This window comes from Nyctereutes procyonoides, unplaced genomic scaffold (genome assembly GCF_905146905.1).
Source record: "Nyctereutes procyonoides isolate TBG_1078 unplaced genomic scaffold, NYPRO_anot_genome, whole genome shotgun sequence".
NCBI classification, from domain to species: Eukaryota; Metazoa; Chordata; class Mammalia; order Carnivora; family Canidae; genus Nyctereutes; species Nyctereutes procyonoides.
Window position 1 is genome coordinate 16,013,453 of NW_026575030.1, and position 12,367 is coordinate 16,025,819.

The window sequence follows — 12,367 nt, forward strand, 5'->3', positions numbered from 1 at the left end:
GCACACTAGACTGGTGTTTAGCAAAAACAACCAATAACACCTTTTAAGGTTGGCTCTATATCTCAGTGAAACATTCTAGTGAAGCAGCCATGATTATTTCTAGGACCTCCTAGCCTAGGCCACACAGGGCCGAAGTCTGTTTCAGGTGAGTAAGAGCGCTGGTCCCTGAGACCTGGTCAGAACTGGCACATACTCGTCTTAAATCTACTCAGGTCAGAGCAAAGAGGAGAGCTCCAGGCAGAGTTGGCACCACAAGGTCTAAGGAAGAACATTCAGCTAGAAGGAGAAGGATGCCTGCTTATACTCAAAGGAAGCAAGCCTAGACTATACCATTTAGGTAGCTCAGAGGAAGCAAGAGTAACCTGGTGAAGAAAATCCGCCCTCTGTGGCAGCTCCACCCCAACTCCTGCAGCCTTAATTGTCCTATAATTTGACCAATTTATAGCTGCAATGGGACAAAATAGTTTTATACTTAAGATAACCAAGAGCCAACAGACTTAACCATTGTGACAGCTTCAAAATACCAGGATAAATGGAACCCATTTATGTGGAATAACAAACCTTTAGCAGAGTAGACTCTCAACAATGTGTAAGAAATTACAGTAGGAGGGATCCCTGGGTGGCGCAGCGGTTTAGCGCCTGCCTTTGGCCCAGGGCGCGATCCTGGAGACCTGGGATCGAATCCCACGTCGGGCTCCCGGTGCATGGAGCCTGCTTCTCCCTCTGCCTGTGTCTCTGCCTCTCTCTCTCTCTCTCTGTGACTATCATAAATAAATAAAAATTAAAAAAAAAAAAAGAAATTACAGTAGGATATACACTCACATGGTGATCAGCACAGCACTGATTTGCTTTATAAAAAAGATGCAAACTGCTCATGTACAAAAACCTCTTTGAGTCCTTTATTAACATTTGGAGATGTGCGGTACATACAATTAACAGCATCACACAGCTACAGAAGTACAAATAACCAAGAACGTACTTCAGAAACAAGGATCTCAGAGCAACTTCAGATGTTGCCTGCTCTGAACCTCCACAAAAACCCAACTCTGACACACGTGGGACAGACGATATAACAATTTCACTTTGAAATGGTTCTTTAAAAAAAAAATGCCAAGAATTAATAGTTCAAACCCTCTAGAGTGTGAGATGTGGCAAGTCTCTCGATGCCATGGCACTGCTGTAAAAGGCCAGCTCAGGCATTTGAAGGTCAGACAGAGTAAGAACCGGCTGGGATGAGGGGAAGAGGTTTGATGTTCAGTGTAGAGAGATAACAGATGGTCCAAGTGGATACTTTCAGTCCGGGCTCAGTATGGGTCCTGCAGGAATCCATCAGATAAATACAGTTTATAAACCAGAAGGCTGAAAACCACCAGCCATTCATTTGTGTCACTGATTCTAACTGGCAGACACTGATGCATCAGGAGTCATTTATGACACAGCGAGTTTAAGAGGGATACGCCTGAAAGAGAGAATGGAGTTCACTGCGCCAGAACAGCTCTGATCCATTTGTGCCACTGGGTCCCTCTGCTTTCTTGTGTGAATTAAGGAACACTTCCTTTATTTCAATGTTCCATTTTGAGAATAACCAAAACCCTCCCCCCACCCCTACCATCATTCTTCATAAATTCTGTTTCCAAAGTCTTGATTCTTCTGGGTCTAGACTTTTTCCTTTCGCTTCAATTTCGACACCTTCTTGACAGTCCCGTTCTTGTTTAGAAGCTTCAGGACACGGTCTTTATGATCTAAAACCTTAAGCATGGAGTCTCTAGCCTCACTGATCTGGTCCATCACAAGTTTACACCGCTGCATATTTCCCTGCAACATAAAACATCATAACCAATCAGTAATCAGGAGACCACCAGGCTTTCAAAAAAACTCTTCACCTATAGAATGACACCATTTTGAGGCTTCCACATGGAAAAAATGTTTTAGTCTTTCTTAGTAATGCAAGCTAAAGTAGTTTGTTTTTTCTTTTAAATGATGTATTTATTTTAGAGGGCAAGTGTGCATGAGCTAGGGAGTGGGTGAGTGCGTGGGAGGAACAGAGGGTGAGGGAGAGAATTTTAAGCAGACTCCCTGCCCAATGCATGGGAGCCCAATGCAGGGCTTGATCCCATGACCTGAGATTGTGACCTGAGCCAAAACCAAGAATTAGATGTTCAACCGACTGAGCCACCCAGGCATCCCAAATAGTAGGTTTTTACTCAAGATGTTAGTGAAAGGGAGGGAAATGGGAGAAGTAAGACTGTACAGTGACAATCCCATAAACTGGATGATCAGAGGGAAAATGGCTAAGTCAAACCTGTATCAGTTCATTTATTCGGTGTAGATCATCATCAGTTGCTGCCTTTTTCTTTGGGATAATCCCTTCTTGTAGGTTGGTGAGTCTTTCATAAACATCATGTTCTAGATTTGTCTGCAACACATAAGAGGAAGGGTATGATGGCCTCAGAGATACTCTTCCTTGCTAACCTCAGGCAAATGCACCCATGTTGAATCACTCCTGTAAACTGGTATGAGGGCTGTTTGGGTGATAGAATCTCTTCTCCTGAGGACTAGGGCACTAATGTACAGCAAGGGAAATTATCAACGATTAATAGAACAATCTGTCATAATATAGGGTCCATCTTCAAGGATAACTTTTAAATACTTCCCTGAATTTATAACTGCTCTAAAAAATAAGTCTAAAGGTTTCATAGAAACATGCTTTTTCCAAGGTACAATAAGTAGCCATGGCACTACTTTTTTTTTTTTTTTAGATACTCATAACAATGTTCTTCAGATCACTGCTACTCCAAAGATGGAAAAACTTCATGAGGTTGTTGTTTTGATTGCTCCCCCTTTACCTCCATGGTGAGGGAAGGATTCCTGCCCTAGGATTATGGAAACAGAAACACCCCCCAACACTGGACACATGAGATCAATAGCAGTGTACTAGTCAATATAGTCACAGCCCAGGGGAGGAGGACACCACACAGCACGCAAGGCCATGCAGGGGCTGCACTCAGGAACAGAGTGAACAAGCAGGGGCTATAGGAGGTAGGTTTTGTAGTATTGGGAGGGAGAGGTATCCCCTGGTTACCATGGGAATGTGACAATTTGAACAATATTGTAAACTGGCAGGGACCTAAAGCCCAATAATCAAGAAGCAGTGGGAGTTGAGCCTGGTCCCTGTGATAAGGAGTATGGTGGGGAGCAAGGGCTTACAGTTAGGCCATTTGAGTCTCTCTGTTTTAGATTCACAGCAATACAAAATACTGAACCTTAACTGTAGGTCTTATAGCACAGTTGTTCAATGTACTTTGATTCTGGGTACCAGACTAAGATATGTTTGGACTGTATCTATGGGATAGATATAATAATTATGATATTGTATCGTAAATTATACATATAAATTCTGCATGACCCACGTTAATTGGTCATGCTTCAGAATTACTCAAAAGGGAACACTCTAGAACTGAGATGCCTCCAGCATCTGTTCCCCTCTTCAGCAGGACATAACTGCTAGAACTCTACTTACCAGCTGTAGTAACTGAGCGGCACAGAGGTGAACTTTCCAGCCTTGTGCTCGACAGGATACCCCTTTCTGGTTAGCTATTTCCTGCAGCATAGCTTTCTTCTCTTCTGGAATCATAAAAAAATAAAAAGTGTATTTCAATTTGTATAAAGCTAAAATAATCTGGATTCAAGCTACTGATGTTGCTACAGTTTTCTCAATTATTTCTTTACTTAAATATCTTTAAATAATTCCTTTGCATTTAAGTCATTAGGAATAGAGGTAGTTTCTCCTTTTTGTTCATCCCTGAAGAATGCTGTAGAGACATACTCTGCTAATCTAGTGAGTTCAAAAGAGAACAAATTAATACTTTAATCTTTTAAAGGAAGGAAATGGTCTCTGGTGGCTTAGAGCCTTGCTCATGTGTGATGCATGCAAGCGTGGAGAATTGGGCATGAAGTTTTAGAAGCTTTTTGGTGTTATCTAGATCTTGGAGAAAAGAATCAAGTTTGAGTAACATTTCACATCTGGATAGAAAAGTAACCAGAACTGCAGTCAAACAAATATGAAATGTATCATCTGGACTGGGGAGACGGAAACTAGGTTTGAGGGGTACTTGTCAAAGTGAGTTGAACTGTGTATGTGAAGCTTTAATTACTTTAATTAACAACTTAAAATGCATTAATGCATTATGCATTAATTAAAAATTTTAATAATTAAATGTACCAAATGTGCCACTGTGGTGGGGGTGTTGATAGTGGGGGGAAGTTGTACATGTATGGGGACTGGGGGTAAATGGGAGATCTCTATACCTTGTATTCAATTTTGTTGTGAACCTCAAACTGATCTAAGAAGTTCATCAATTAAAAATACAAAGCCCTATCTAGTAGGTGAGTATTAGCGTGCATATGATATAAAGACTTTTTTAAACTTCTGAGGTAACTGGCGATTCACATGCAGTTAGTTATAGGAAAGATCCTAAGTACTCTTTACCTGGTTTCCCCCAATGGCAGCATCTTGTAAAACTACAGTACAAACCATAATCACGATGATGATGTAGCCTGACTACTCAGATTTCACCAGTTGTGGGTGTACCTGTGTACCTCATTTTAAGCATTTGAAATAACTCTTTAGTTTGAAATAATTTTTTTAAAGATTTTTATTTTATTATTATTTTTTTAGATTTTATTTATTTACTCATGAGGACACACACACACACACACACACAGAGAAGCAGAGACACAGGCAGAGGGAGAAGCAGGCTCCATGCAGGAAGCCTGATGTGGGACTTGCTCCCAGGCCTCCAGGATCACACCCTGGACTGAAAGCACTGCCAAACCGCTGAGCCACCCGGGCTTGCCCCTAGTTTGAAATAATTATAGATACAGAGGAAGTTGCAAAGATGGTACAAGGATTTATCTGAAAAAGACTTGTATGTAGAACATATAAAAAACTCCTATAACTCAATAATAAAAGAAACCAATTAAAAAGGGCAAAGGATCTGAACAGATACTTCTCCAAAAAAGATATATAAATGGCCAGTAAGTATGTTCCAGCTTCTGGCTATTCCAAAAAAAGTTGCTACAAACAGCTATGTACAGATTTTTGTGGGGACACAGGTTTTCATTTTTCTGGGATAAATGCCCAGGAGTCTAACTGTTAGGTCATATGGTAAGTGTATGTTCTAGTTTTCATGAAACTGCCTAATGGTTTTCCAGAGCAGCTACCTCAGCAAAGTATGAGAGACAACTGACCTGTGGTATGACAGTGCTCTGCTAACTTGCTCTCCAAGGAAATGGTGAAAATTTTAAAAATAACTAGACCTCTGGAAAGGCTCCTAAGGGAAAATAGAAAATCTATTCATGCAACATCTATTCAAGCATATCTGTGGTAAAAACAGTTCAGTCCATGGTATCTGAACTAAGACCCTTCCTCCTCTCCCTTTTTCCCTCCCAGCTCTGAAGTGAATATTCCATGCAGACTGCTGCCACCCAAAACATGGGGTTCCCTCTCCTCCAGCTGCTGGGTGGAAGGTTATCTTCCCAGGAGGAGCAGGTCGTCAGCATTTCTCATACTGCTCCCCGCTACCTGTGGCTCAGGCTAAGTCCTAGGTGAGCACAACTGAGATGCAAGGGCGCTCTTCTTCTGTTCACTCTCTAGTCTGGAATGGAGACTGTATCTTAGGGCATCTTAGGGCAAAGCATACTGAGAACAGTGGGCCCTGGGAGCCCTTCTGCTGCTTTGTGAAGTGGTGGTTTCATGCTAGGAGAGACAAGCCCGAGAGGACCCTAGGCTGCTCACTCATCTTCTCCTCTACTGGATGCTCACTTCTTGGAGTGTGGTGTTACTTAGAGTGAGAGTAGCCATTGTCCTCACCTCACCTCCAGAGGCCTAGCTCAGAGATTCTGCCTGGGGGAGAAACAGCCCATAAAATAGGTACCTTCTAAACTGACTCCATTTGCTACAGACTAAAAAGTCAAAACCTAAAGGTGCTCCTAAGAACAATGGAGGCTGTAGTGTAAGGCATTTGGGAGATCTGTAGATCAAATAAAGATACAGCCTAGATGTGGGCTGACTAGTTCCTAGGAGAGCACAAAGAATAAGATGGTTGAGAGAAGCCCTTTTGGGGGCAGAACAAATATCAAACACTGACTTCAGTAACTACTCTGAAAGGAGCTATGATTTGACTGGAATAGTTTGCAGAGGAATATAAATTGTGTGTTCCATAGCACATTTCAGTACTGTGTTCTGGTAGAGCAAATAGCATGCAATCAGCCGGGCTAATCAGCTGGGTGTGGTCAGGAAGAGTGGGCGAGAGCTCTACTGGTGCCACGGTCATCCCAGGATGACTGCTGGCATACCTGAAGCTATGCCTCCCTGAGGAGCAACACTGAAGGCTCGATACACCTGGTGCTGGTGGTGATAAGATTTCACTAAAATAATCTAACCAGTCACGACACAAATAAATAAGCAAATAACAATAATAAGCTTGGGGTGGAGTGGGGAGAGAAACAGCATTCAGAGTTTTCTAGAATGTTGTTTTCAATAAAAAATTATGAGGCATGCAAAGAAATAATAAAGTGTGACCCACACATGGCAGGGCAGGAACAGGCAACAGAAACGGCTTATATGACTGACCAGATGTCAAATTTACCAGAAAAAGACTTCAAAGCAGCCATCATAAATAAATTCACTGAATGGAAGGAAAGGAATGTAGGAATGAAGCAGGATGTAGGAGTGAAGAAGGTATGATGATCATGTCAAATTAAGTAGAGAAATCAATAAAGAGGTAGAAATCATAAAAAGACAGGAATGGACATTCCGGAGTTATAAAGCAAATGAAATACTTAAACAATTCACTTAGAAGAGCACACCAGTAGATGTGAACTGGTACAGAAGAGAATCAGTCAGGTCAAAGACAGGTGGGTAGAGATGATGCTGAAGAACTGAGAGCAAAAGGAATGAGAATAATAAGCAGGGCGTTGGAGAAATGTGAGAGACCCCAACACATGGGTAATGGGAATGCCAGGAGAAGAGAGAAAGAAGCAATATTCAAAGAAAAAAAATGGTTGAAATGTCTCAAATTTATTGAAAAATAACCCAAATATCCAAGAAACTCCAGGAACTCCAAATATGAGAAGTGTAACGACCTCACAGAATCAGCAGTTGAGTTTTAGGGAGAAGCAAAGGAGACCAGAAGACAATGGGACTACAGGGTTCAAAGTGTTTAAAGGAATGTGTAAGATATCTAGTTTCTCTTCCTTCTCACCAGCATTTAGCAGAATCAGTATTTCTTGTTTCAGCTATTCTTAATGGCTAGTGATGTTCAACATTTTTTAAAAAAATAAATTTTGTGGGGGTGCCTGGGAGGCTCAGTTGGTTAAATGTTTGCCTTCAGCTCGGGTCATGATCCCAGGGTTCTGGGATCAAGCCCCATATCCGGCTCCCTGCTCAGAGGGAAGCCTGATTGTTCCTCGCCCTGGGTCCCTACCCTCATCTTGTGTGCATGTGCATATGCACGCCTTTTCTCTCAAATAAATAAATAAAATATTTTTAAAAATTATGGTCCAGGACCCAATGAGAATACTGTAGTATGTTTTACTTGTTATGTCTCCTTAGGCAACTCTTGGCTTGATGGTTTCTTAGATGGTCCTTGCTTCTGATGACCTGGGCAGTTCTGAAGAGTACTGGTCATTTTGCAGGATGCCTTCTATTTAGATTTGTCTGATGTTTCTCTCAGGATTAGAATGTAGTTATGAGAGGAGACATAGAGGGGAAGTGCCAATGCTATCAGAACCCATGACGGGTATATACTATTTAAAAAAATATTCCAGGGCAACCCGGGTGGCTCAGCGGTTTAGCGCCACCTTTGGCCCAGGCCCTGATCCTGGAGACCCAGGATCAAGCCCCACGTTGGGCTCACTGCATGGAGTCTGCTTCTCCCTCTGCCTGTCTCTCATGAATAAATAAATATTTTTTGAAAAATTCCAGTATAATTAACATACAGAGTTACATAATAGTTTCAGGTGTACAGTATAGTGACTCAACAACTCTGTATATTACTCTGTGCTCATCATAAGTGCACTCTCAATCCTGTTCATCTATTTCACCACCCCCACCTACCTCCCCTCTGGTAGCCATAAGTTTTATCAGTTTGTCCTTGAACTATAGCTAAGAGTCTGTTTCTTGATTTGTCCCCTCTTTTTGTTTTTAAATTCCACATAAGTGAAATCATATGGTGTTTGTCTTTGACTTATTTCACTTCGCATTATACCCTCTAGATTCATCCAAGTTGTTGAAATGGCAAGATTTTATTCATTTTTATGGCTCAGTAATATTCCCGTGTGTGTATATATGTATACATATATACATGTATATATACATATATGCACTGTGCATATGTGTGTATAAATGTACACACACACATATCACATCTTTATCCATTCATCTGTCAGTGGACCCTTGGGCTGCTTCCATAGTTTGACTATTATAAATAATGCTGCAAAAACAAAAGGGTGCATATATCTTCTCAAATTAGCATTTTCATATTCTTTGGGTAAATATCCAGTAGTGGAATTACTGGATCATATGGTAATTCTATTTTTAACTTTTTAAGGTGCCTCCATACTGTTTTTCAGAGTGGCTGTGCCAGTTTGCATTCCCATCAATAGTGTGTGAGGGTTCCTTTTTCTCTACATCCTTGCCAAATTTGTTCCTTGTGTTTTTGATTTCAGCCATTCTGACAGGTGTGAGGTGGTATTTCATTGTGGTTTTGATTTGCATTTCCCTGATGAGTGATGCTGGGCATCTTGTCATGTGCCTGTTGGCCACCTGGATGTCTTCTTCGGAGAAATGTCTCTTCATGTCTTCTTTCCATTTTTTTTTTCTTCCCATTTTTTAATTGGATTTTTAAAAAAGATTTATTCATGAGAGAGACACACACACACACACACACACACAGAGAGAGAGAGAGAGAGAGAGAGAGAGAGAGAGAGAGAGAGAGAGGCAGAGACACAGGCTGAGAGAGAACCAGGCTCCCTGCAAGGAGTCTGATGTGAGACTCGATCCCGGATCCTGGGATCATGCCCCAGGCCAAAGGCAGACACTCAACCGCTGAGCCACCCAAGCGTCCCAATTTTTTAATTGGATTATTTACAGTTTATTGTTGGGTATATAAGTTCTTTATGCATTTAGGATACTAACCCTTTATCAGACAGGTATCTTCTACCATTCAATAGGCTTTTAGTTTTGTTGATTGTTTCCTTCACTTTGCAGAAGTTTTTATTTTGATAAAGTCCCAAGAATGTCTAGTTTCCAACAAATTAGGAAGCATGTTATGGCTAATGTCGGAGAAATTACGGACTGTTCTCTGGGATTTTTATGGTTTCAAGTCTGACCTTTAGGTCCTTAATCAATTTTGAGTTTACTTTTGTGTATGGTGTAAGAAAGTGGTCCAGTTTTATTCCTTTACACGTGTCCAGTGTTCCCTATACCATCTTTATTTTTTTTATGATTTTATTTATTCATGAGACACACACACACACACACAGAGAGGTAGAGACACAGAGGGAGAAGCAGGCCCTGTGCAGGGAGCCTGACATGGGACTCGATTCTGGGTCTCCAGGATCATGCCCTGGGCTGAAGGTGGCGCTAAACCGCTGAGCCACCCGGGCTGCCCTTCCCTATACCATCTGTTGAAGGGACTATCTTTCATTTCTTGGTATGACTTCAATTTTTAAAAATTTGTTGCGAGTTGTTTTGTGGCCTAAAATGATCTATTCTGGAGAATGTTCCATGTGCACTTGAAGAGAATGTGTATTCTGCTGTTTTGGGATGGAACGTTCTGAATATATCTGTTAGATCCACCTGGTCCACTTTGTTATTCAAAGCCACTGTTTCCTTGTTGAGTTTGTTTGGATTATTTATCCATTGATTTAAGTGGGGGTGTTAAAGTCCCCTACTATTATTGTTTTACTATTGACTATATCTTTGATGTTTGTTATTAGCTGCTTTATGTATTTGCATGCTCCCATGTAGGGTGCACGCAATTGTTAGATTTTCTTGTTGGTTCGCTTCCTTTATTATTATATGGTGTACTTCTTTTCTTTGTCTGTTACAGTCTCATTGTTTTTGTTTTTTTTTTAAGATTTTATTTATTATTTTTTTTACAAGACACATGCACACACACACACACACACACACGCAGGGGGAGAAGCAGGCTCCTCACAGGGAGCCTGATATGTGACTTGATCCCCAAACTGGGATCACGCCCTGAGCTAAAGGAAGATGCTCAATTGCTGAGCCACCCAGGCGTCCCTACAGTCTCAGTTTTATTATTTTATTTGTTTTTAAAGATTTTATTTATCATGAGAGAGAGAGAGAGAGAGAAGGGCAGAGACATAGGCAGACATAGGCTCCCTGCATGGAGCCTGATGCGGGACTTGATCCCAGGACTCCAGGATCACGCCCTGAGTGGAAGGCAGGTGCTCAACTGCTGGGCCACCCAGGCGTCCCTACAGTCTATAGGGAATAAATACATACATTCTAGATATGAGCCCTTTATCAGATACATGGTTTGCTAATATTTTCTCCCAGGCAATAGTTTGTCTTTTCATCCTTCTGACAGAGTTTGTCACAAATAAAAAGTTTTTATTAAGTCCAATTTATTTTCCTTTCCTTCTGTGGATAATTTTTTGGTGTCATGTCTAGGAACTGTTCACTATGCTCTAGGTCCTGAAGATTTTACTCTAGGTTTTCCTCTAAAAGTTTAATAGTTATACATTTCATATTTAAATCTATTATCCATTTTGAGTTAACTTCTGTATAAAGTATAAGGATTAAGTTAAGGGTCATTGTTTCTCTTTTTTAAACACATGGATGTCCAGCTCCATTTGTTGAAAAAAGAAGACTCTCCTTCTTCCACTGACTTTTTTTTTTTTTTTTTCCATTTGGTCAAAAATCAGTTGAGCATATTTGTGTAGATCTATTTCTGAATTTTCCATTCCAGTCATCTATATGTATATCCCTGGGCAGATACCACCCTGTTTAAGCTACTATAAACTCTATGCTTTAATATCAGAAAAAATGGGATGCCTGGGTGGCTCAGCAGTTGAGCATCTGCCTTTGGCTCAGGTTATGATCCTGGGGTCTGGTATCAAGTCCCACATCGGGCTCCCTGCATGGAGCCTGCTTCTCCCTCTGCCTGTGTCTCTGCCTGTCTCCCTCTCTCTCATGAATAAATAAATAAAATCTTAAAAAAATAATATCAGGAAAAATGATTTCTTTTGTTTTTCAAGGTTATTTTAGCTATTCTACTTTCTATACCTTTATATAAAGTTTAGAGTAAGATTTACCTTTCTGTGAGTCTGGCAGAAACTGTATTAAACCTATTGATCAATCCAGGAAAACTTACACCTTTGAGTTTCAGCTCCATAAACATTGCATGTCTCTTCTGTATTCAGATCGCTTTTATCAGCATTTTAATGTTTACAGCAAACACATCCTGTACATGTTTTGCTAAATTTATATCTAAGTATGTCATTTTTAGAGGAACATCTGCAAATGGTATTGTTTTCAATAATAATTTGTTTAAGTTCATTCCAAACACCTAATTTTTGTGTGCTAACATTGTATCCTGTGACCTTCCTGAACTCATTTACTAGTTCCAGGTTTTTTTTTTGTGGAATTCTTGAGAATTGTTTTTTTTGAGAATTTTTTATATAGATAATGGTGTCATTTGCAAATAGAGACAGTTTTATTTATTCCTTTGCAACCCATATAGTCTTTTCTCTCTTTCTTGACTTATGGTGTGTCTAGAACTTCCAGAACTAACGTTGAATGACAGTAGTGAGAGAGAGAGGTCTTTTGGCTAATATCAGGTAGAAAGCATTCAGTCATTCACTGTTTTTTTTTTTTTTATTTTTTTAAAGATTTTATTTAGGAGAGAGAGAGAGAGGCAGGCAGAGAGGCAGAAGACACAGGCAGAGGGAGAAGCAGGCTCTGTGCAGGGAGTGCAACCCGGGACTTGATCCCGGGTCTCCAGGATCACGCCCTGGGCTGAAGGTGGCGCTCAACTGCTGAGCCACCGGGCTGCCCAGTCATTCACTGTTTTAAGTATAATGTTAGTTGCAGGTTTGTTGTAGAGTTTTTGATCAAACTGTGGAAGTCTTCTTTCCCTGTTTTTGAGAAATTTATCATGTCTCAGAGATGAGACAGGAAAGAACAGTATGTGCAGTTAGAGGCAGAAAGCTGGAATGATGGCGTTGCAAGCCAAATAATACCAAGGATTGCTGGCAACCAGCAGAAACTAAAATGAGGCAAGAGAGCATGATTCTGCAGACACCCTGATTTTGGGCTCGACAGTTGAGCATC

General features: G+C 40.7%; 1 protein-coding gene across 6 annotated transcripts in view; it reads right to left on the reverse strand.

Annotated features, from left to right (window-relative positions):
• Nucleotides 1–875: 875 nt before the first annotated feature.
• The window catches only part of SAP130 (Sin3A associated protein 130), an 83,386-nt gene continuing 71,894 nt past the window's right edge, over nucleotides 876–12,367 (reverse strand). For all 6 annotated transcript variants that reach the window (XM_055316507.1, XM_055316506.1, XM_055316505.1 and 3 more), the window contains 3 exons: nucleotides 3,521–3,624; nucleotides 2,303–2,416; nucleotides 876–1,815 (listed from right to left, as the gene is read on the reverse strand). In XM_055316507.1, coding sequence (XP_055172482.1) covers nucleotides 1,657–1,815; nucleotides 2,303–2,416; nucleotides 3,521–3,624 — 377 coding nt within the window. In that variant the 3' untranslated portion in view covers nucleotides 876–1,656. The remainder of the gene's footprint in view (nucleotides 1,816–2,302; nucleotides 2,417–3,520; nucleotides 3,625–12,367) is intronic.